Source organism: Myotis nattereri (assembly GCF_964212035.1).
Source record: "Myotis nattereri genome assembly, chromosome: 13".
In the NCBI taxonomy this organism is placed as follows: domain Eukaryota; kingdom Metazoa; phylum Chordata; class Mammalia; order Chiroptera; family Vespertilionidae; genus Myotis; species Myotis nattereri.
Genome location: NC_138088.1, coordinates 33,615,907 through 33,642,211, shown reverse-complemented (window position 1 = coordinate 33,642,211; position 26,305 = coordinate 33,615,907). Strand labels below are relative to the sequence as shown.

Sequence of the window (26,305 nt, the reverse complement as noted above, 5' to 3'; positions counted from 1 at the left end):
GTTAGGTGCTTACTCAAAGTCTGTTTTCTTCTGCTGTTTTTCACCCATGTTATCAACAATCATTGTCATCCTACTGGAATGGCAGATTCCAAACCAGCTGATTATTTTTTTTACATGCATCGTGGCATTTGATCCAATCACCCCTCAAAATAAGTAGTGTGATTCTCTCTAAGTAAAGGTAAGTGAGACTCAGAGAAGTTGTTGACTTGCCCCAGGTAAATTTGGGGGATCGAAGGCACTTTGGTATAAATCCAGTCTAGGTCCTGGTATAACAATCTTTGAAAACGTGTTATCTTAGTAGATAGAGTGGCACAGGCACCGTGCACGTGGCACAGATGGAATGAAGACAGAGCAGCTCAGTGTTTGATAATAGGGTTCAGGTGTCATACACCATCTGGGGCATATGCTCATTTGCCCCAGAAGGGACCTGCCAACCCTGAGAGCTATCACATCTTGCGTCCCACCATAGTGTGTAGAAAACGTACTTTGTTCCTTCCTGATTGCTGAAACCTCCTATAACTTCTCCATGTGACACGGGTTCTCCTCTCTGCCAGTCTGGGAAACCTCCTTTGCCACCAACTTCAGTCATGGTTTTCTTCTGAAGACCACTGACCAGGAATGCCCGCCTTATTCTTGTCCTCTCTGTCTCTAGTAAGTTCTCTCTTCTCCCATTAATTGTGACCCATCCTCCATCTGAGCTGTGGAGCCTGGGCTGAGGTCCTGCTTTCTGTCCTTTCCTGGGGACCTTCCCTGTCCCATTGCCATAGAGCCTGGATGTGCGAGGCTTTTGCGGGCCTGTCTTTCACCTTCTTCCCCAGGGTCAGTATTTGGAGTGGGGAAGGACAGTCACTCTAGGGCAGCGGTTCTCAACCTTCCTAATGCCGCGACCCTTTAATACAGTTCCTCATGTTGTGGTGACCCCCAATTTCATTGTTACAAATTGAACATAATTAAAGCATAGTGATTAATCACAAAAACAATATGTAATTATATATGTGTTTTCCGATGGTCTTAGGCGACCCTTGTGAAAGGGTCGTTCGACCCCCAAGTTGAGAACCGCTGCTCTAGGGGCTAGTGACAGATTCAGTCCCAGGCTCTATCCCCTTCTTACTCTTAGCGAATTGGTAATCTTATCTGCTTTCACCTTCTCTAATTTTTTACCAATATAGGTCTCAAGACCTAAATACTAGTACTAGCATAGTCCTAGGAATTGTAGGGAAAATAGATTCACCCTAAATTCAGTAATTAAAGCAATTTGGCATTTAAATTATAAATATTATAAGGGGAAAGCAAAAAACAAAACACACACACACAAAAAAAACCAAAAACCATAGGTAGTTTTCCTGAGTTAATTTTTATTTACAACACCAAAGAGAGCTAAGTAATTCTTCTTGCTTTTAGGCAGATTAGAAGACAAAGTGAACAAAAAGAAAAAAGTTACTTATCATGTTGCCAGAGATAAATGGTAATGACAATATCCCTTTTGATATTTTCTGTGTGTGCGCCTGTATTAATAATCTATATATGTGTATAATTTTAAATGGTATCATATATGCCTTCTTTTTTTATAGCATGCCCAGGGATTATCTTCCTTCTCTTAAAAAACCATCATGGATGTCTGTTTAATTACTGGAGACCTGACTTAGACATCACCACATCTGTCCCCCACCAGCCAGTCAGCCATTAAGCATTCAGTCTTACTGCAAATCTCACTAGTTTAAGATCATTCTGTCCCTAGCCACCTACTGGGAGAATTGGGTCAAGTGTCTTAATTTCTGCAGGAGCACTGTTTCCTCACCTACAAAATGGGATGATAAAACAGTGTCTCTCTCAACTTTGTTGTGTGTATTGAGTGAGTTAATGTGTACAAAGCACTTGACGGAGTCCTTGACATCCCCCTGGTGCCCAAACCTGTGCCACTCCCATCCCATTTTAGTAGATGGCTTCTCTGTTCCCCCTGGCTCTCAGGCCAGACGTCCTGGTTTGTTCTTGATATTTGCTTCCACCCCACAATGGTCTCTGTTATTCTACTACTTCTCACCACCTCTGTTGCTGCCCTTGGTCTAACCAGAACCCTGTCATCTCTTACCTGGGCTGTTGCAGGAACCTCCTGCTGGTTGCTCTGTCTCCATCTTGCTTCCTTTAAGTCACATGTCACCCTGGCAGACAGAGTGTGTCACTGTAAGAGTAAGTTGGTGTATGCCACTCCTCTCCCACCTCTTAGAGCTTTAAGGCGCAAGTTCATATGTTGACCAATGAGGCCCTGTCAGACCCGGCCCTATTTCCTCTCAGACCTCATGCCCTCCACTGCATTGTACCAAATGCGAAACACAGTGTAGTGCTACTATTCTAAGTCTAATTTTGATAGCATTTAATCCGGTTCTAAGTACTTTTTTATAGTATTTAATGAGGTTCTGAGTACTTTTTCCTATTTAAAAAAATAAAAATAATATATAAAAATAAAGTCACCTATACTGGACATAACATACTATTCTAGCAAGTCTTAATAATTCTATATAATAAAAGCATAATAGGCAAGTCGACTGAGTGGCAGAAGACCAGTTGGTGGGAGGCGGGGCTGACAAGCAGGTGCCGCCATGCCAGCCAAGGCACGTGCCAGTGGGCAGAGTGAGGGGACGGCGATGGGGATGGGGCGGTTAGAGGCAACCAGTGGCTGCGGAGGGTCAATGGTGGGTGGGGCCGGCCAGCCGCTCGCCACTGGCGCCTCCCCTGATCAGCCCGCCTGGTCGCCTCCCGCAGAAGAAGGCCAGACTGCAGCTTAGCCATCAGTCGGACATCCCCTGAGGGCTCTCGGACTACAAAAGGACACAGGCCAGGCTGAGGGACACCCCCCCCCCCCGCCTGAGTGTATGAATTTTCATGCACCAGGCCTCTAGTTATCTATAAAACACTGATACTTTGATCCATACTTCTTTTTTAATGACATTTAATAAGTATGTTTTTCTTTTCTCTCAGAAACAATAGTAATGAGCCTATTACTCAAATACTTAGGAGGAGAATAGGTGAGGGGAACCAAATACAAGTGACTGTGAGGTGACCGTCATTGCCAAGTGTGAGCAAATGAGCAACAGGCTTCTTTCTTCTTTTTTTTAGGCTTCTTTCTAACATGAAAGAGGGAGAGATGTATCCCATAGAGAAGAACAGCATTATGCTTTTGAGAATTATAACCTGCATCTTGTTCTTGGCATTTGTTTACTCTCCAGTCATATCTCATGAACATTTCTCCTATGACTTTTTTTGAGGCATTGTTGCCTTTTATTTATTTATTTATTTTTAACAAAAGGGTCTCTATTTGTAAAAAGTCAAAGGGGCCACTGGGGCGACAGGATAGGCAGGCCGGCTTCTCCTGTTGGGGGGGATTCGGAAGGGGAAACCTCCCTGTCACCCTGGTGGCACTGGCTCAAGGACAGGATAAGCTTCAGGCCTCAGCCTCCAGCAGCTATGAAACAGGCTCCCCCTCAGTCGTTGGGTGTCATGGTGTCGCCTGCAGTTATGCTCAGGCATCTCTCATTTTAACCACTTTAAAAAAATTTTTAACACATTTTGAACTTTTTAAACCTGTAAGAAATCTGTGGAAAATTCTTTGATTAATGAAATAAATACCTTTATTGCATCCAATTCTTTGAAACACTAGTATATCCTTCTTTTAAAGTTTACACTAGTTCAGCATTATACATTGGAGATATTCTAAGCTTAATTTAAAAAAGATTAAGTAAATGCCAAAGATTGAAGATTCTTATAAACAACCAGCTCCAGCTTACCAACGTGTTTGTTGTTAGCATTGATTAATTCACAGGGACAAAGTCATTTGGCTTTTCACTTCAAGTCAAATAGCAAATGTGACTGAATCTTCAATGTTTACTTTCCAATTTTATTTTTTGCAAAAAGGTTTATTGTTTTTTATCCTTTCTCATTTTTATACATCTTATTCATAGATATCTGAATCCTTTCACCACTATTCCCCGTGACTCAAGTTTAAGATGTGGAAATAGCTATTGGGGTGTGTGTGTGTGTGTGTGTGTGTGTGTGTGTGTGTGTGTCTTTTGTGTATTATGAAACAGGCGAAGTATTTAAGACCGCATTCTTGACCAAAATTGTGTGATAGCAATCATTTCCTTGTGTTTTCTTCCCTAAAGCAGTGGTTCTCAACCTTCTGGCCCTTTAAATACAGTTCCTCATGTTGTGACCCAACCATAAAATTATTTTCATTGCTACTTCATAACTGTAATGTTGCTACTATTATGAATCATAATGTAAATATTTAATATGCAGGATGGTCTTAGGCGACCCCTGTGAAAGGGTCCTTCGGCCGTCAAAGGGGTCGCGACCCACAGGTTGAGAACCGCTGCTCTAAAGAGATGAACAGATATAGATTTAGCAAGTTTCTTAGATGTTTCCTATATAGTTCAGTGAAGTTGCAGGTGATTTCTACTTGTTTGAGCAGGATGGCTAAAGAGGGCATTTTCTTTTGAAGAAAGATGAACATTATGTCTTACAATAGAGAATTAACTTTTGTATTTCAAGTGTTCTTGTTAAGACATTTATGGTCTAGTATTATTCTCTAGTATCACCCTCTTTACATTGTTTAATTATGTCGTGCTTTCATCATACTTGAAGTTAGAGACACATACCTTTACAAGACAGCTTTATGCTGAATAATTTCTCATTCTTGGAGGTGGCATATAGAGCTTTACTAAAAAAATAAGATGGCTTCTACGGTAAGCAGTTCTGACCCAGTTTTTGAGATCTGGGCAAAGAGACAAAAGCACCCAGACTCTATTCATACAACCCAAGTGACTTAACTCACATGAACTGTGCAGTGAAGGATGAATGCTAATATAGTTGCATGGTTATTTTTTAAAAAATATTTTTATTGATTTTAGAGAAGAAAGGAGAGGGAGAGAGAGAGATAGAAACATCAATGAGGAGAGAGAATCGTTCATTGGTTGCCTCCTTCTCACCCTATACTGGGGATCAAGCCCGCAAACCAGGAATGCGCCCTAACCAGAAATCAAACTGTGGCCTCTTGGTTCATAGATTGACACTCAACCACTAAGCCACACCAGCCAGGCAGCATGGGTTATTTTTAATTAATTTTTAATCACACAAGTGACAGCATTTTATTCCTCTTATTAAAATAAAAAATACAAATGATGCAAATTCTCCTCCAATTAGCACTCTTCAGTAGGAATATCTATTCAGCATAAAAATAGAACTATACTATACATTTGTAGAGTAATCAACGTTCCATATTCTCAGAGGAAAGCCTGTCCATTGTTTCTTTTTCTTTGTATATTTAATGCAAGTTGCCAATGCTAAGTTAAAATTTGACTCCCCCCCCCCCCCCCCCAAGTTGAGGAAGAGGAGACCCATAGGACTGAGATAGAGGGAAGGGTCATTCTTATCCAAGCATACACCAAAGTTTGTACAGTGAAATATAATTAAAGTAAACCTCATTATGTGGAATTCGTTATTTGGAGGAATTGGCAGGCTCAACATACATGTTCACATGTATGTAAAAAATAATTTCATTAGAACCACTAATCAACTTAAAATGGAAAAGAGATCTATTTCTAATTCTTACTTACTTTGTTTCTCACCATATAAACTGTACATTTGTTGGCTACCATTGTGTGTGTATGCCAGGGAGTTTTCATACGTTTTTCCTAATGTTGTTATATCCAGTTTACAATTTAGGAAACTGAGACTCAGAAATTCCATAGCGTATCCCAAGGCCACATAGTAGACAGAGAGGGAGATGGGGTAGGATGCTGTTATTTAGGGTCTTTTCTTGGCATCCTGCTTTCTCAGATCAGTTAAGAGAATCAGTTTCTGAGATGTTCAAATAAAATTGTTTAACATTGTTGGCTCATTAAATGTCAGAAAAGTTTTGAATTCTCATTTTAATGTCATTCTGCTTTTGTAAATAATCCTCCCTTTTATGCCAGAAAAGGCACCCTGAACATTTAACTACAGGTACCAAGTGGGCTCTGACCAATCAGCATGGGCACCACTTATACATCAGTTGAACGTCAACTCAGTTTTAAGGCCTCATGAAGCCTAATGAATAGCAATGTAGAGTGTTTTAAACTCTTTTGGCAAGGTAATATTTTTTTAAAAACCACCACGTCAACCTCAAAATTCTCCACCTAACCTGCTAGTCTGTAGTTGTAGCATTCTGATTTCAAGCACTCAAGTAGTTTTTTGGGGTTTGCTTTATTGGGTCACTGAAAACTTTAAAGTAAATGAACCTGCGGAATTTCATGACTGAGTGTCTGCCCTGTTTTTCCCTTTTTCCAGGTCTATTATTAGCAGAAGATTTTTCTGCATAGTTGGCACGCTGTACCTGTATCGGTGTATTACAATGTATGTAACTACACTCCCAGTACCTGGTATGCATTTCAACTGCTCTCCGAAGGTAAACCACTCCTCACTGTAATTTCCCTTTTTGTTTGTTTCTCGTCTTGCCCAGGGGTCCTTTGATTAAGGCCAAAGGTGAAAATTTCTTTAGAACACAGGCCAGTCCCCTCACCCTCATCTGGGAATGTTACTAAGCCCTATGGCCAGGCAGCCTCACCCTTCTCAGGGTTTCCCAATCCTGCCAATGCTTCCCAGCTGGGGAAATATGTGGTCTAGTTAGTGTGCTGGAAGCAGTTAAGCTTTGTATGTGGGTGTAGCTCTTTGGTTTCCTGCCAGATTTTTAAAATATCATTCTCTCCCTTGACACAGATCCAAGAGCTTTTAGATGGCTTTTCCCTCTCTTAGATGGAAAGTTCAGTTTGAAATGATATTTTTTCCTTCTTTCTATGAATTCCTTTGGTGGTAATCTGTAACAGCAGAGCCATTTCCTGTCTCCTTGCATTCTCCTCTCTCAGACAATGGAGATTTTGCCGAATGTATTGATCTTCTCTAGTAGCATGGAAGCCCTTCTTTAACATGAACTTTATTCCTCATTGTCTCTACCTTTCCATTAGGGTCACATAACATTCCTTATTCCTCACCTTTACCTTGGAGTAATTTCAACTTGGGAGATCATTGGAGTTTCATGAAATAATTAGCAGAAGATTTGGTTTTTAAAATGTTTACCTACATCAAAGCTCTTTGATACAATAAGAAATAGAAGACACTGGTTTCCTGGATTTGATTGGGGGGACCATATGGGCTACTACCTTAGTGTGTTTGACATAATTTCTTTGCATTGCACTTTCAGTTCCATCCCTTTGTAACTTTTCCTTCCAGAAGGGAGATTTTTCCTCTGCTTGAACCTGGAAGAGGGCTGAAAATAGACTTTGGATTTTTACAGTAAAGTGGTGTCTTCATCGCTTGAAATTTCGGATTTCTTTAAGTTGTTTGCTTACTGTGTTTCCTCTTTTTCTTAGTCTTATATTGTACTCTGAGAGGTAGCTAGTTTCTTTCTTTGCTTTTTCCGTTTTGCTACAAACTCTTTCCTTAACTCTTTCTTCCGCCCGACCAAGAAGCCAGCCTCACATCTTCCTTATTCTCTGTAGACTCTCAGGCACTGGCCTTGCAGCTCCTGGGTTGTAGGAAGGATCCAGTGTAGACCCTTGCTGGGAGCCTGGCTTGTTAAGCAGTATGTTCTCAGTGGTAGGCGGATTGCTTAGGATATTCACCAAAGTTTAGTTCAACTCCTTAAAAAAGCCTGCTGTGCATTGGGAAGTTTACCCGCCAAGGAACACGTCATGCCAGTTTAGTTAGAAGTGCGATCTGGCCAAGCACAGGTTGGAGATGGATCCATCATTCTGGGTAGCCTTTCTCCGGACTTTGGTTCTGGCTTGGTTTCTTCTCAGGAGCTCCGCCCAGCTGCTGGCTAGCGCAGGCTGTTAGCATAGGCACTTACAGAGTCAGCTTTAGTCATCAGCTTATCTATCCAAGACCTGGGACCAAAAATAGCTTGTGGGTTTTCTTGGTAAAGGCAGAGGTAATAACAGGAACTTTATGCAGAAACCAAACCCAAATGTGTCACTCCTTTGTTGTGTCTCTGGACATCCTTCTGTGACTGTCTTCTGGAAATTGAAAATTTTCAAATCAAGTATGTAGGAGAGGGTGGAATATTAGCAAACCTTAGAAAACATTATCAGTTAAAACTCATTAAATCTAATTACTTGTTTTGCAGAACAGGACTCTTGGGAGAAGAATTCAGAAAACAGTTTTTTATTCTGAAAATTTTCAAATGTATGCTAAAGTAAAGAATCTAGTGTGCGGTGTAAGGTACTGTTGTATACCCAGCACCCAGATTCAGTAATTGCCAAGATTTGCTTCGTCTATTTTTTCCTTTCAAAATACTTTTTAAATCCAAGACAGTGTCATTTTATTGCTACATACGTTTGTATGCATCTAAAAATTTTGGACATTTTATTGCATAATTTTAATGCTGTTGGTATATCAATATGATTAACAGTAATTATTTGGTATAACAAATACCATTTCATGGAGTACTTTGATTGTCTTAAAATGCCCCCTTTTTTTTAACACTTGGTTTGTATAAGTTAGGATGTCTTTACAGTTATACTAGTAGTTTTTCTATCTCTTAAGTATCTAATTCTGGACCAGTCTCTCTCTCTCTCTGTCTTTGTCTCTCTTTCTTCTTCTTCTCCCCCCCCCCCCCAAAAAAAAAAAAGTAACTTGTAGAGATCAGATCAGTTGTCCTGTAGAATATCCCACATTCTGGATGTCTGTTTATTTGCTTTCAGTGTCAATTAACTTCTTCCTCTTTCCTGCATATTTCATCTATATAGAACGTTGGCTCTGGAAACTTGTTTTGATTTCATTTTAACTTGTTTGGCAAGAGCATTTCACGGTGAAACAGTGACTTCTGAAGCTAGACAGAAGAGTTAGCAGAGCCCTCACTGGCTTGGTGCTGCCCTCGGAATGGCAGGTCAAGCTTACGAAATTCAGGGGTGGGCCTAGGGCTAGGGGGCTGCACTGCACAATGTCAGAAGGGAGAGAGGGTAGCACTTTGTCAGAGAGAGATCCAGACGCCTGCTTTGTCTACTGGAGAGGCATACCCAGAGCTAAGTTTCAAAATTGAAAGGAACCTTACAAAATGTCATCCAGTCCCCTGTTCTATTTGATGTCTGTCAATATCTTCACCGTGAAATTTTGATCAACCTCTCTCTGAACCATTGCCTAGAGAGGGACCTTACTACCCAGTGGTTAGGATGATCTTGCACAGTCACTTACTAGCTGTGTGGCAGTTGCATTGAACTTCTCAGAACCCCAGAAGGATTATTGGCAAAACAAGGCTAATGACACTTTTTTAACTGTCTGAAGGAGTTGTGAGAGTGAAAGAAGGCAATACCTAGGGGTTCTATTGATGTGAAATGCTGTACAGCAATAAGAGAGCTCAGTGTCATCATGCTTCAACCCCCTAGACTTACTCGTCAGCATTTGTAAAATCCTGTGATAAGGGCCTGGAGCTAAGCCACTGGCCCTACGGATGGAAGGGAGGAGACAGATTTGAGTCATGTTCAAGTGGCTGAATCAGTACAACTTGGTAATAAATATGAGGTAGGGAATGAGGATAGAAAGGAAGACTTTTACCACTGTGATACTTACAAGGGAAGGAGGAAAAGGGAGTTAATGACGTCAGGTTAAACAAATAGAGGTTGAGGTGCTTGTTTATTCAGGACAGTTAGCAATATAGTTCTGAAGTTGAGGGAAAAATCAGAGCTAGAAATTAAATATTTGTGATTCGTCATAATCTAGATGGTATTAAAGCTGAGCAAATGGATGAAAAGACCAGAGACAGGACATAATAAAACAGTGTTTCTAGAATTGGATATTCCTCCTTGATTAGAGATACCATAAGGCCTGTCGGTTCTCAGTAGTCATTAAAGAGAATGGAGCTTTAGAATATAGGATTTTCTGTTTAATATAATCATGTGAACTTAAACTTGGTTCTGCCATCATATTAAACCCCATAGTTAGTATACTTAATTCTTCCCTTAATGCCAATACTTAAAATGCATGGCTTCTAAGAAAAATGTTCCAACAAGTATACAGTAGTAACTATGAAAATTGTCCCTATTGTTCATGCATTTGATGGTGGTATACTCGTCACTTCACAGAATGTAATAGCTTGAAGAAATAATCATGTGAGAAGGGCGGGCCTCCCATCAAAGATAACCACTGGGAAAGGGAAGTAGGTGTATTCAGTTGCTAGACTAGAAGCGTATGGGTGTTCCAGGCTTACACTGGAGGCTGCCCAGTTTTGGGTACCTTGATTAGCCCACACTAATCTCATCCCAGCTTCTCTCCAAGGAACATGTGTACAAACCCCGAAACAACCTCTTGTCATCTTCTTCCAATTGTTTAGGATTCCATTAAAAAACTAAAAGAACGAGGCAAAAACATTTGAGAATTCTTTGGTGTTCTAAGCTTTCTGTAAGAAGTTTTTTTCCTAACTGTTTTGGCAAACTCCAAAAGAGAGAAAAACAAACAAACAAACCTACCCTAGACACCAGCTAGACTGACAGCCTGATGCTAATGGAAAAGAAGAAATAAATTATGCAGTTTTCCACTCCCATTGTAACAATCGTCTAGTGACTAAGCTTTAAAGTGAGATGCATGTTGGGTTCTGTTTTTTGGTCTCCATGGTGAGCTTAGATTTGAAAACCGTCGAAAGGAGTTACGTTACAGCTAAGGGACTTAGCTGGCAAATGCATTAATCTGACATGGTATTTTCAGTGAAATGACTCTCTTGAACTTGAAAGACATGGTTAAAAAAAAAAATTCCCCCCCAACACACTTTAACATAACCCACTGTTGGACAAGGGTTATGTTTGAGTGGCATTGGAGATTAATTTAATTGTTCAGTGGAACAAGAAAATACAAAAGCTGTGAAAGGCCTGTGTACTCTCTTCTGTCACCGTCCGTTTTCCTGCATTGCACAAATTGGAACGATCAGAGCACGTCCTTTAATTCACTGCTGAGCCATGATGGGACAGTTGCCAGCCTGCAAGGCCTCTTTTTCTAGCATGAGCTGTCCTACGAGGCAAAAGACTCATTGCTCTTGAGGATTTTAGGACCTTTTTCAGTTCTTCCTTATGTTCTCAGGTTCGGTGTTCCTAGCTGCCCTCCATGCTGACAAATTTGGATATTCTGATTGGCTCCTGCTAACCTTAGTAATATTTCAGAATATGGTTTATATTCTGTCACCAAAATAGCTTCATGTCATCCTGTTGAATTGTGTGGAATTCAAATTGTCAATGCTTGATTTTACCTAATTTTCTGCTTTGCCAGTTTCTTAATGTCAGTATAGTTTTCGTTTTTGTTCAACTTTCTTCTTCACTTTCCCACTTCTTTCTCCATCGTACTCTTCCTTTTACAGGGATTAAAAAGAGAAATGTACAAATTCTTTCTCTTAAAAATTTTTTTTCTATTTTAAAGAAATTCCACATTCATTATAGATTCATTGAAAATATACAAAAAGAGGAAAATTTTTATAACCACTTATGGCCCTATCTACTGTTAATGTTTTAGTAGATTTATTAGTCCCTTATGTGTATTTTTCTTACATACTTCTGGTTATGATTTCTGCATAATTATTCCTGCTTGTGTATAGTTAACATTTGATATATGCATTTGACATGATTGTATAAACCCCAAACTTTCTAAATGCTTTTCTTCTTTATGGAAAATCACCAAGAAGAGTCACACTTGCAGATTGTGGGGCAGAGAGTTTGCAGATGTGACATTTTTCATAAACAAGCAAGTGCTTATTTCCTGAACAAACATTTCTAGAGAACCCATCCTGTGCGGGGTGCACTTTGAGGACACACAAATGTATAAGACAGGCGCCCCTCCCCTGGTAAATGGGCCCCCAGAAGCCATGACAGACATGTGACGCGCAGGCCATTCTGACTTGTTCAGCCCTTCCTGTCATAGGCATGTGCAGCTCGGCTGCCATGGAAGCAAAGAAGAAGGTGGCACACTCCCCTGGGAGTGTTGGCTGCACTGAGGAGGGAGCTGTCTGAGCCAAGTCTCAAAAGGATGAGTAGGAGTTTGCCATGTGGAATTGGAGAGAGCAAGAGCTTACAGGGGAAAAAACAGGAAGGGTGAGAGAGAGAGTCTGGGGAGCAGGTAAAGTCAGATGTTCCTGGGCATGTGATCCTGTGGGTTTGTGGCCAGAGGTAAAGCCAGAGTGGCAAGTTGTGGGCAGATTTTAAGGGGGCTTGTTACCCCGCTTAGGAGTGTGGGCTTGATCTAAGGAGTCTGGCCATAGCAAGCCAGGAAAGGTTTTAGCAGGGGGTTTATGTGGTCACATCTGTCTCTTAGACCTCTCTCCAGTGATACAGAAAGTAAGCTGTTGGGAGGGAGGGAGGGAAGGAAGAAAGAAGGTAGGCTTCAGAATGGTGCCAAATTATATGGCCCTATTTTGTGCCAGTTCTGACCCTAAATGTGCCATCTTCATTTAATCCTCATAGCAGTTGTCTCACAGGCCCTAATGGCACAGAGTGGCAGAGGCAAGAAGTGTGGCCACATCTTGGTTCTTGGTACACTTCACATGCAGAATGCAGTTGAGGTCACTTTTGCATGGTTGTCTGAATTAGAGGTGAGGAAGGACTAAACCGGGGCAGAGAGGGCTGTGTTTGGGAGACTCTGGGAAGGTGACAGATTTTCGACATGGCGACAGCTATCTAGTATGAAGGGGTCACCAGAGTCAGAAAGCACTCACTGAGCTTCGTGAGTTATATGAATGTCTAGCCACTATGCGTACACCTGAAACTAATATAATATTGAATATCAGCTATAATTGAAAAAAAAATAATTAAAAATGTAAAAAGGAAAGCATTCACTGGGGAAATTCAGAGAGCCTTGAGAGTGCAGTGTGTGGCTCTGCATGAAGCATCATCCACGTGGCAGAGAACAGAGACCTCCTGAAGGAAGGTTCCTGAGCTGCCCCAACACCAAGGCCAGTGGGTTCCATTCGAAAACCATGCTGTCCTGCGTGAGAGGCTCCCACTGGCCAACTGTGAGACAATTGGAGCATGACAATGAAGTGACAATAATTAACTAAAATACATTAATTGAAAACATTTTAAAAATTAGTATTGGGAGAGGAAAACATAAAGTAATAGATATAAAAGAAACATTAGAAATAGTAGAAAAATCACCATTTTGCGATTACTGTAGTAATGATTCAAGTAAGAATTATCAGTGCATGCTAAAGGATTAGGTGAAAGGTTGGGGGCCATAATGTTTCCATAATTTCAAAATCACAAATTGTTTATTCATTATAAAGTATCAAAGGTGTGCATTCAATAGAGGAATCTGGCAGACAGTCCCATAGCCAAGGGACCAAGGGATCAAACCAGTACTAGGACCAGTGATAGCAAATGCATTTTGATGTGATGCATAGAAAAGGACACGTCACTTCTGTAATGTTCCCACCAAGAACATTTAACCTGAATGTAAACATAAGGAAACAATCCAATAAAGCCAAATTGAGGAACATTCTATAAAAACAAACAGACTGGACTCTTCAAAAATGTCTCTCATTAATAAAGAAAACAAGACTAAGAAAAGTGAAGGGTCTGACAAGTATCCTCAGTCTGTATTCTCTGATTGGACTCCAGATCAGGGGGAGAAAACTCTGAAGGACATTGCTGAGCCCGTCGGGAAGTCTGAATGAAGATGTCTGCTGACTGATAGAATTGTGTCACGTGTGGATTATAGAGGGAAATACCTGCTGTTTGCATTTAGGAACAATGTGCCCTAGTGTATTCAGCTTACTCTCAAGTGGTCCAGGAATGAGAGAGAGAGAGAGAGAGAGAGAGAGAGAGAGAGAGAGAGAGAGAGAGAGAGAGAGAGAAGGAGAAGGGAGAAGGGGAGGAAGAGGAAAAGAAAATGGAGGGGAGGGGAGGAGAGGGGAGGGGAGAGGAGAAGAGAGAGGAAAGGAGAGGAGAGGAGAGGCAGCAACGTAGGATCGTGTTGGTAATCGATGAATATAAGTGAAGGGTCTAGTGGTATTCATTGTGCTCTTTAGATTTAGAAATGTTCAACACAAAACTCTGAGGGAAATTGTTTCTTCAGTTTTCACTTCATGACCAAGTAGGCGAAACGATCTCTCAACACCTTAAGCAAATATAATTTTGTTAAAGGCAAGTCCTGCCCGACTGAAAAACAGGCTTTCTTTCATGTGACAAATAAGAACATGGGTGAATGGAAATCCATGGCCGATCTTTATTTAAGATTTTAGAAGCTTTGATCCATCTCCTTACTAGAGGCCATGAAAAAAATTTAAAGTTTTTACTGGGGAAGGGAGGCTGGTTGGGATGAGTGTCTTATTGCTGATAATTACACACACACACACACACACACACACACACACACACACACAATGCCTGCCTAGCCCAGGAATTATAGGAATTAATGGATGTGTTTGGTAATGGAGAGGTACAGAGAGCCAAATTCTTCAGAGCTGAGTGGAGTCTTTTTAAAAAGACTCATATATGTGAGTTCTAAGAGGATGTGCATACCGAAATCTTTCTGCTTCAGATCACTTGAGGTGGACATAATATTTGTGGGTGAAACGAAATCTTTCCAGGAGTGAATCTGGAGGAAGCGTTCAGAAAAGTCTCCCGTGATCACAGATGAGCACACACAAGGGCTGTGTGTAGGAGAGAACCATCTGAATTTCACTTGTTGTCTGCTAGGCCTTGAGTTCTCACTTAAGAACCTCTCCCCCGCCCCAACACACACACCCCCAAAATACTGACGTAACCTGGCAATTGTCATGCTGTCTTAGATTTGTATAGCGCTGTACAATTTTAGCAATCACTTTTACAAACATTATCTCGCTTTGATTTGTGAGGGTTGAGGATGAGGAAGTATTGTTCTTGCCTGTTACAGATGAGAGAAATGAAGCCAGAGCTGGTAAAATTGTCCAGAATCACCCAAAACGGGGGTTTGGGATCGTGTTTATGCTCATAGTTATTCCTATGAAAGTAAACTTGGTAACCTGTGGAATATCAGTCCAACAGAGCACAGTATAAAGCAAAGTAAGTTAAAATCAAACTGAAAACACCTTGTATAAGGAGGCAGAAAATGGTTTATGAAAGATGAAAATAACTTTTATAGAGATGGGGGACTTTCATTTAAATGGAGAAAACACGAAAAATAGATCCTCAGAGAATAATGAATAAATTATTTTAAATTGTTTTAGCTACTCAATTACACTTAAATGGCATATAAAATGGGTTAAACTTCATTAGAACAACAAAAAGTGAACCTGAAGACATTGTTCAGCCTTTGTTGCTGGGGAGGTATTTGCAGCAATAGCAGGCTCTTTCCCGGACCCAAGGCAAGATTGTATAGGTTAGAGGCAGGACATTCGGATTGATCCCAACTGAGTCGCCGTGAAACAGAAATAGCCTCTCTGTTAATTTGATCATCTAAATGGACATCATATCATCTGCACTAAGCACATGGCAGGCATGTGGGGATACAAGGAATTGATAAGAAAGCTCTGTTAAAAAGTTGGAATTTCTATAAAAACAAAGGGCAGTGTTTTATTATGTAGAACCACTCTCCCTCCCTCTTGTTTACTGCCTGTTCCAGTAACACTAAGAAAGCATGAGAAATGATAAGGGGCAGTTTTGGGCCTCTCACTGCTGTTGGGAAATCTAAAACATCCATCAAACTTATAAACACACTGCCTGGCCTGTGGGGGCTTCAAGGACATGCTATAGGATGTAGTTTTGTTGTTTCGGGCCTTTGTCATTTGGGGAGTTCAGGCTGAGGGGAAAACGCAGTGTGTAGCGTGTTTCTCAGTTGAAGGCTGTGGGGGTGGTACTGACAGGATTCCATCAGTTCTCCGGTTCTCCTGCTTCCTGACGCTTGATTCCCACAGCAGATGTGATCCGTGGTCTAAGTGTAAGAGCAGCTGGCCATCTTGGTTTGTCATGGATGAGAGTGAATTTCTTGTTTTGGAGGAAAATTTTCTTCGGGAATAAAAAAAAATGATTTGCCCTGGTGGTAGTATTCAGTGGATTCATTGAATGAATGAATGAATGAACAAATGAATGAACGAACGAATGAATGAACGAACGAATGAATGCTTTGAGCAACAGCTGGCTGTTCATGGTTGTTGGAATGGGAAGTGATAGCATGACATTAAATCTCTGTAAGGTTCCCAGACGCTCAAAGAAAAGTTCCTCTAGATTAGTGGTTCTCAACCTGTGGGTCGCGACCCCTTTGGGGGTCGAACGACCCTTTCACAGGGGTCGCCTAAGACCATCGGAAAACACATGTATAATTACATATTGTTTTTGTGATTAATCACTATGCTTTAATTATGTTCAATTTGTGACAGTGAAGTTGGGGGTCACCACAACATGAGGAACTGTATTAAAGGGTCGTGGCATGAGGAAGGTTGAGAACCACTGCTCTAGATGTACCCAATTCCTGGTTCATCCAGGCTTGCAAGGGACTGGCACTGCACAGGTAGTATGTAGTTTTGCAGGCAGTACCTACATGGAGCCAGAGGACTTGGGTCACATTGCCACCCTGAACAGCCGGGCACTTTCACTGGGAAAACAAGTCACAGAGGTGGTACACTAAGTTTGGGAATAGCAGCACCGTTGTGAGTGTCCCCTCGAAACGTGAAGGCGAAAGAACTGCTATTCTTACCAAAGGGGTGAACAGGAGATAGCAGAACCTACTGGCAAAGGACACAGTGCTGAGGTACACTGTGTCACTTGTGCAGTTCCCCCACACCATTCTTGCTCCATACCTGTGGTGCCCTGGCTGGTGTTGCTCAGTGGCTAGTGCATTGGCTTACACACACCAAAGGGTCAAGACTTTGATTCCCAGCCCAGGAAGCCTTGCTGATTCTTCAGGGCTGCTGTAAGAGAAAGCATTAGTAAGGTACAAGGATGATATTAAATAGCATTTCTACTCCTCACTACTCACTTTCAGCCCCTCGTCAGAGTGCACCAAAGCCATTGATGTACGCAGCATTGTTTGATGAGCTTTGCTCCCAGGTTCTCCCTCCCCTGCCAGTGGGCTGAAGCACAGTGAACGCCCCTGCTCTTCAAAGCAGTTAAGAGAAAAGGCTGGGCACCGGGCTGTCTGCATACTGAATGATGGCAAACAGACGACCCTCAGAGCCGGGTGTGATTTAGCACTGAAAGAATGCTTTGAGAAACCTGTTTCGTAATAACCGAAGGCCCACTGGCTCAAACTGTACTGGAGTGGCCTCATTCAGAAGGCATTCCCACCTTCTGCTCTGTTTCTTTCTGTGCATGGTTATTGCTTAAGTGACTTGGCCAGTTTACTTAATTTCTTAGCCAGTCATTAGAAGTTGAAAAGAATTGGTGTATTTTCACTGAGAACTGTGACCCTAGGAGACCATAATTCACATCCTAATGTAGCTGTGAGACCTAAATTTTCACAACTTTGTAGTGTCTGTCCACTGAGAAAGTGTTGATGTGAATGTCCCCCAAAATACCTCTTCTTTCAAAAATGAACATTTAGGCCCTAGCTGGTTTGGCTCGGTAGACAGTCTGCAGACTGAAGGGTCTCGGGTTCCATTCCAGGCAAGGACACATGCCTGGGTTGCAGGCTCGATCCCCAGTAGTGGGAGTACAGGAGTCAACCTATCAATGATTCTCTCGCATCGTTGATATTTCTGTCTCTCTCCCTTTCCCCTCCTCTCTGAAATCAATAAAAATATACTTTAAGAAAACAAACATCCAGAAGCCTACGGATGGGGAGGTCACACTTACAGTAACAGTGGAGTAAGCACACTCCATCCTGCCTCCACGGAACGCAACCAGGTAACCCTGGGCGGAATATGTGGAGCGGTCTCTCAAGACGGAACACTTCTTGTTCTGTCTTCCCAGTGTAATTTTCCCTCCAGGGCCACACTGCTACTTGGTAGAAGAGCCATGATTTGGGGGACCAAATTAAAACGAGGAACTGAGTAGGATGTACCTTCAATCATCTGAAATTACATGGATTCTCCTTGATTTAACTCAATATTCAGTGCTTACAGTATTACAGTTTTGTAAATGTTATTCCCAATCAAGTCATGTAGTTTCCTATAATTTTCCCTTTCTGCACAATATTTTGTTTCCTGTATAATTAGTAATTACCATGCTTTTTACTTTATTCATTTTCTATATACTTATTCACTCCCACGTTGTGACTTTCCCAGCCATATAGTCAGAGACATTGGGTGTTCTATCAATATCATCTTCTTCAAGACAGCTCTCCAGAGCTTTGACTTGCCCGTTTGGGAGGCTCACTTTCTAGGCTGACTGCAGTTTTCAGCCCTCCTTTTATTGCCATTCTAGTGAATCCTCTTCCTTTTTCTGTGTTTAGTCCTTCTTTTGTGGAGCATATCCTTTGTAATTTCCCAAAAAAGAGTACACCAGTAGTAAATATTAGAAATCTTGTATATATGAAAATGACTTTAGTTTATCCTTAGTTGGTGCTTAGTTAATAATGTGGCTGGGTATAGAATTCTAAGTTGGAAATTATTTTCCCTCAGAATTTGGAGGCGTTTTTCTAAAGCCTTCTGTTTTCCAGTGTTGCTTTTGAAATTATCTGATTTCTGATCTTTCATGTGAAGCTTGTTTCTGATTTCTGGAAGCTTCAGGGTTTCTTCTTTGCCCTCATGTGTCTAAAATTCCATGATGCTGAGTCTTGCTGTGTAGATCTGTTTTCTTCTATTGAGCTGATTCAGTGATCCCATTGAATCTGGAAATTCATATCCTCTCCGTGGTGTCTTCAACCTGCCCGCCTTAACTAGAAACCTTCATAAAAACTTTAAAGGGAAATTATAATGAATTTATATTTATATGAACATGCTTTCCAAAGCTGTAATATTATCAGTTAAAAGCTGCGACATGATCATGGTGATTAACTTGGCCAACCAGAATTTAAAAAGAGTCTAACAATCATAAAATAGAGACAGTCACACATTTCATTTGACAGAGCAATTGAAAAATGCAGTGAGTGAATTGTTCAAGCTATTTATTACTCTAAGGAACCAGCCTAGACTTGTATGAGAGACAGGTAAATTTATTCTTAAACTTTTTCCACTTTTGTTGAAAGAAAAAACATGCAATTTAATCCATATAATTTCAGAAGATTGAAGGTACATCCTACTCAGTTCCTTGTTTTACTTTGGTCCCCAGAAATCACATACCAAACACTATTTGTATATTTGACTGCTCAATCTTCAGCTGCTTTAGCAATACAACAGTTGTCCTCCAGGCCATGCATGCAAAAATATACCTCTAAATTTTCCCTGGGGGTTTAACCCTCCCCCCCCCCCCCCACACACACACACTCAACAGTAATAAGACCAAACCAGTCAGTCTTTATCAGAGTAACAAAAAAAATGGGTAAGCATCTGTCGAAATATAAAAAATACTAATAGCTCAGGAAAGTTCTGAAGCTATTCAATACTCTTTCCAAGAGTTGCCCAAGGAACATAAACATTGAGTGGCCAGTCTTCAAGGTGGGGGGGGGGCGGTGTCATGTCTTAATATAAGTTTTTAAAGGAAAGATTCTCCTGTGTGTCTCCTCTACTCTCAATAACCACCCTGAACACACCTGTGACCAGGTGTGTGTGTGTGGAGGGGGGGGAGGCGGGGGCGGGGGGCGGGGGCGCTGTTTCCCTGATACCAAGCAATTCTCCAACTCTCTCTAACTCAATTCTGATATTATCTACCCGGAGAGTGTGTCAGATCCCACAGGTAAAGGTCTCAGACACTGACTACTCTCCCACTTCAGATGCCAATCACAAGTTAATCACAATTAACTTGCTGGAGTGGCTCACAGAATTCAGGAGTCCAATTTACTTACTAGATTAGAAGTTTATTATAAAAGGATATAACTGAGGAGCAGCCAGATGGAAAAGATGCACAGGGCAACATACGTGGCAAGAGGCATGCTCTCTCCAGGGTGCACCCTCTCCTGATAGCTCCACGTGTTCACCAGTCTGGAAGCACTCCAGACCCTCTCCCATGGGATTTTTGTGGAGGCTTTGTTCCAGAGGCATGATTGATTAAGTCATTGGCCATTGGTGATTAAGCCAGAGGCGGGGGGAAGTGGACTCAAAGCTCCAACCCTCACACCACCTGGTTGATTCTGGCAAACATCCTTAGGGACTTTTCAACTCAGGTGAACTCAGGTGTGGTTGAAAATGGCTTGTTATGAACAACAAATACACCTTTATCTTTCTTATCACTTAGGAAATTCCAAAGGGTTTAGACTTTAGAAGCTCTGTGCCAGGAACAGGGACAAAGACCAGATATATATTTCTTATTATAAATCTCAATATCCCAAAGCTTAGTTCTGAATATAAATAGTAATTATAGCACACCTTCCTGTGGGCTAATAAATCTTGTTTTCTCTTTCCCACCAGCTTTTTGGAGACTGGGAAGCCCAACTGCGGAGAATAATGAAGCTCATTGCTGGCGGTGGCCTGTCCATCACTGGCTCTCACAACATGTGTGGGGACTATCTGTACAGCGGCCACACGGTCATGCTCACACTCACCTACTTATTTATCAAAGAGTGTAAGTCTGCAACAGGCTTCCATTAGAATTGTCTTGCCTGCCATGTCCTAGGGTCTGGGACAAGTCTGCTGAAGCAAGACTGGAGGCCTCGAAGGGCAGTGCCTCATCTCACCACCTTGCCTGCATACAGACAGCAGGCACCGGGGCATATGTGTGGGAGGGAGTAACTGCTCTTCTTGGCTGGAGTGTCTTGTTTCCTTCTGTGTCATCTGCAGTGTTATGTGGTGTGACAACCGCTGGAAGGAAGGAGAAGGAAATCTCCAGGACACAGAAATCTAGTATTGGGCCTGGCTAACTGGATGATGGAAGATCATGTGTTCACTCAGTAGCCATTTTTCCAAGCACCTGGCACTATGCTCTAAGCTGAGGGTGCAGTGATGGGTCAGTGATGTCTTTGGACCATGGTCGTAGAGGCCATGGGCTCAGGAACACTAAAGGAGGCAGACAGTAAATGGGAAAGTTCCTACAAAAAATGCACTTAAAATATTTTATTATGAAACACAAAAGCAAATAAAGTGTTTACATATGATTAATACATTTTATCCCTTCCCCCCTCCCACTTTCCTATATCATTTCCATGCATGTTTTTGTACTTGTGTATTATATTATTCTCTGGTTTTTAAAATTTACATTAATGTATCATGCCACTTTTCTCTCAGTGGTGTTTTTGAGATGAGACTCTAGTTCATTTTAATTGCTGTTCATATTTCAGTACTACACATGAACCACTGATTACATTTTTTCATTTATCTACTTGTAGAAAATTCAGTGTGTTCAATATTTTACTGTTAGGAACAGTCCCAGGTGCCTTCTACAGGCAGTTGCATGATAGAGTGACAAGTTAACCAGGTTGCTGATACCACAGAGGAGGGACACACATTACAGGAGGGATGTTTTGGGATGGTGTGGCCCCTTGGAAGCTTAACGTGGTTGGAATTTAGAGTGGGGGTACTGATGAGGAGTGAGAATGAACTGGTAAGTAGGAACCAGGTCATGGAGCATGCCGTGAGCCACCAGAAGGAATCTGACCTTCCATCGGTCAGAGATGGGGTGCCTGCTGACGGCTTGTCCCAGCCGGGCAGTGTCACCTTATCCTTTCTGGAGGGAGAAACCACTCTGGCAGCAGCTTGCAAGATGGATCGGAGAAGGAGAAGACTGGAGACCAGGAGAAAAGTTAGGAGTCTGCTGCTGTAATCCAGTACAGGATGGTGGTGGCTCAGACTACCAGATGGCGTTGGAGATGGAGAGAAGTAGAAGGACCGGAGGGAGATTTACCAAGAAGGGTCGTCAGTTAGATTGTGGAGGTTCAGAAGACAGGTGGTAGAATGAAGGGTGAATGCCCAGGTTTGGTCTTAAGAAAAACTAAGCTAGGCGACACAACAGAAGAATAGAAGATGGGCTTCGGGGCACTGACCAAACAGAGCGAATTCTAACAATGTCTATTCAGAATTGTCAGGGCATGATCAAGCCTTTGTACTAGGATGTAACTGGGCTCAGAACATGGGAACAGAATGGGTCTGATGTCAGTGGGCCTGGAGAAGGGATTTCTGGCCCCTGCTGCTTGGTACCTGAAATCCTTTAATGGGATTAAGCCTTATCCTTCTGGAAGATAATAAAGCAATGTGCTATATTGGGTCACAAACACTGATTTCTGAATCGTGCTGCTATCACTCTCTCTGTGACCTTGGGGAAAACATTTAACCTTTCTAAGTCTTGGTTTCTACATCTTTAAAATGAGATACTGATAGCTATTTAATGGGTGAGGGAGAGGAGGTAAAAACTAAAATAGATGGACACTTACAATAGTGTTGCATGAAGAATGAATATTTGTTGCTATGTTGTTAAGGTATCAAATACAAATTTTCCTGGAAATGGAAGAGTACTTACACTAAGACCCCTACCCTGACCCTCCATTTAAAATTGCAAACCACCCTTCACCCTTCTGACCCTGCTTATCCTATTCAACTTTATTTTTCCATAGCATTTAAGACCCCTAACATAGCATATAATTTTCTTATTTATCATAATTATTTTTTATTGTCTCTCCCCCCTACTGGGGAGGGATCTCCCCACAAAGGCAGGCTTTTTGCCTGCCTGTTTTGTACATTGATCTCAGTGCCTAGAGCAGTTCCCATCCCAGGCACATTGTACATGCTCAGAAAATATTGGTTGACTGAATGAGCTATTGATTCTTGGACCCCTTGAGAATCTAATAAAATCCTGCAATTTCTCCCCTGGAATGGGAGGGCGGGTAGATTACATTCAAACTATTGTTTGCCTAGAATTTCAGACCATCTATTGAGAAAACAAGGCTGACAGGCCCACACTAATGGAGATGTTGGTGCTTCCCTCATGTGATTTTCCAGTGGAGGCACAGACAGTGTTTAGTATCTGACACTGCCCTACCGCTGGGAATGCACTTGGACTGGAATTCCCAGGCATTTGGATTTTCTCTGATTTGTATTTGAGAAGGTGGAAATCTCAAAGACTCAGAGTAGTGTATGGTTGCACAGACTGGAAAGCAAATAAGACAGTCATACCAATTATAATTAATCCATGTATAAGGATCTAATGGACCAAAAGGATTGATTTTGTATAGAGAATTAACCCCAAATTATTTACATGTAAATTAAATGTCCAAGAACAGCTTTTTAAAAAAATGGATCATGATACATTAACCTGTCCTTATTTGTCCTTTTAAACTGTATTTATGACTATATGAGTCAAATAACAACCAAATATGAAATACTATTGCTAGTAAAAATGCTTTATAAAGTAAGATGCTCCTATTCTAACACTGGTTACAGATAAACTAAGATTTGATAGCCAAAGAGGCTTGCAAAAGGAAGGACATGAGGAAATTGCACTCACAATGGTGGTAGAGTATGTGATTGGGTGCCCTTAGTGGTACTTGAATAGTGGGATTATTGCAAATTTCTCCTCTCTTCAGATTCCCCTCGACGACTCTGGTGGTATCACTGGATTTGCTGGCTTCTCAGCGTAGTTGGAATCTTCTGTATTCTCTTAGCGCATGACCACTACACTGTGGACGTGGTGGTGGCATATTACATCACTACAAGACTCTTCTGGTGGTACCACACTATGGCCAATCAGCAAGTGAGCTTCCCCCATTTGGTTTTCGCGTCCTTTGCTCCTGGGTTGGCGTTACTGACGGCAGGGGATAGTACAAAGGGTCTACAGATGCCTTAGCTTTCTCTTTTCTAAGAGATAGGCAACTATGACTATGTTACCTTTCGTGATGCTGATCCACTAAAAATAAAAAATGACCAAGAAGTGTGTTACTAATGGCATAGGAAATTGCATCCTGTTAAACAAATACCACATTCTCATTGTCCCTGAAAATATTTACTAATTGTGCCCACCTGTTGCTTGATTTGCATTCCTACCCTTGGCCCCTCACCAGCTTAATATTTAACATTAAGTTTGTCCATTTTCATTGTAGAAGAGCGAGTAACTAAAAAGCTAATTGAGGTGTTTATTTCTAGACAAGGGGCTGAGTAAGCCACAGGTTTTCCTTGCACTCCTGGAATTGGAGTTACTTGTTTTTCTACTAGGGTGTTTCCCAGTGTGCAGATGAGTGCCAAGTGTAGAATGGTGGTGTGACTGTGAAACTGGGGTGAGGGTGGACATGGAGCCAGTCTGGGGCCCTTTGTGCATTTTAATATTTTAAAAAAACTGATCTTAAAGTAAAAGGTCATGAGAAAAATACGTATATTCCCTTTGGGGCTGGAACAAGTTAATTGCTCTTACTGACTTGGTCTTTCCTTTCTTTATTGTCTTAGGTGCTCAAAGAAGCTTCCCAGATGAACCTCTTGGCCCGGGTGTGGTGGTACAAGCCATTTCAGTACTTTGAAAAGAATGTCCAAGGAATTGTACCTCGATCTTACCATTGGCCCTTCCCCTGGCCAGTAGTCCACCTCAGTAGGCCAGTTAAATACAGCCGGTTGGTGAATGACACATAACAGCTGTGCAAAGTGGGGGAACGAGGACCTGCCCGAAGTGCTAAGAACTCCACGAGAGAAGATGCCATAAAATAAACACCTCCCTAATCCCACTATCTTTCAACGGTTACCTTGACTTAACCTATTGAGTTACCTGGTCAGCACTGTGATCTTCTTTTTCTCTCCAAAGGACCTGCGTTGGACAACAATAAAGCAAATCTAACCTATCATGCACTGTACACAGTTCCTGTTCATAAGTCTGGGATTTACATAACCCACAGCCACCATGTTCCTTTGTATATGATGCAACAGCATAAATGTAAGCTTTTGTATCCTAAGTTCTGTTTTTTCCAGTCACATCTGGAAATAAAGCGTATTATTTTTCTTGGGAAAACATACTTTTCATATCTCTTGCCCCAAAGATTGGGCTGTAAGCCATTTTCTAGCAAATGTCTCTATGAAGGTTTCTAAGTACCTGAATGGGGTCTGATTCTGAAATCTTTCTACCTGTTGCACCGATAGTCAAAAATGACAGACACAGAAAGGTTTAGTAACTTTGGGTTTTGTAAAATCAGCAGAGACAGCGTGTCAAAAAGTGCAAAAAAAAAAAAAAAAAAGATTCTGTTATAAAGTGATTTTCTAAGTATTTCCTAACTTTATTTTTCAAATGATGTTATGAAAACCAAATTTCAAGATTTTTACATGTCAAAGAGAAGAGAGTTAAAATTTAAAAATGCTTCTTGGGAGAGAAATTTGTCTATGTTTCTAGTGCCTTTCTTGTCTTGATTGTATGGTCAGTAGGCAATCTTAAAAAAATGTTTTTATTTAAGTATTCCATGAAAATATAAATGTATGTATACACTACTAAATTTTGCATTTATAGCTAAATTAAATCAGAAGACTGCTTATGGCTTTTCAGTTGCTCTGAATTACAGACTGGGGGGAGGGGGGAACGGGTAATCAGAAAGTCAGAGCCGGCTCTCATATTGTGAGCCTGCGGCAACGACATGGCCCACTTACACTATTTTACCTATTTGGTGGTTCAATTTTAACTCTACAGTGAAAACAGCCATGAATACTTCTTTTTTTTTAAAGCGAGTTTTGAAAATGATCACTTAACTAAAACTTGAAAGCTATAAATTAGTTATCCATACTCTCATGACAATTTTGTTGGTGAACAACAAAAAAGAGATCTATTTCTTTAAAATATATTTGTGCAGAAACTGCATGTAATTCTAAGTTTTGCTCCTAACAAAAGGATGTTTGGGGAAGTATTCTATTCTATACTTGCCAATGTGGAGAACAAAATAGTTTTTTAAGAATGAAGAATTATATATATCCATTCTGTATTTTACGTGCAGCAGAATTATCTTCCGTAGGGTTGTTTTTTTTGTGTGTATTCACAAGGTGATATTTGTATTGTAAAACAATAATGGTGAAGGAAATAAAAAGGCTTTTAAAATTTGGTTTGTTTTAAATCTTTGTAAAGTTATTATTCCAGAGAGTATACTGATATCTTAACAGCTTACCTAGATCGTAAATTAATCAAAATGCACTTTTTAATAAAACTGATACTTAAAAAATAAGTGGCTATTTCTAATGTGTTCACATTGTTCATGGAAGTCCTACATGAAATCATTAAAGCAAGGTAAGAGGCTCCGTTTCAGAATTTCATCACTTGAGTTTTTCTTTGTGTGCATGTGTGTTTTTATGTTTGGTTGGGTTTTTTGAGATAATCATGTTTCCTTTCTCTTGAGATTCCTTAAA

General features: G+C 41.1%; 1 protein-coding gene across 5 annotated transcripts in view; it reads left to right on the top strand.

Annotated features, from left to right (window-relative positions):
* Positions 1 to 26,002, top strand: part of SGMS1 (sphingomyelin synthase 1) — a 250,458-nt gene extending 224,456 nt beyond the window's left edge. For 4 of the 5 annotated variants that reach the window (XM_081104565.1, XM_081104567.1, XM_081104566.1 and 1 more), the window contains 4 exons: positions 6,322 to 6,439; positions 20,423 to 20,576; positions 23,527 to 23,693; positions 24,380 to 26,002. In XM_081104565.1, coding sequence (XP_080960691.1) covers positions 6,322 to 6,439; positions 20,423 to 20,576; positions 23,527 to 23,693; positions 24,380 to 24,559 — 619 coding nt within the window. In that variant the 3' untranslated portion in view covers positions 24,560 to 26,002. The remainder of the gene's footprint in view (positions 1 to 6,321; positions 6,440 to 20,422; positions 20,577 to 23,526; positions 23,694 to 24,379) is intronic. The other variant, XM_081104569.1, reaches the window with a different exon arrangement.
* The last annotated feature ends 303 nt before the right edge of the window (positions 26,003 to 26,305 follow it).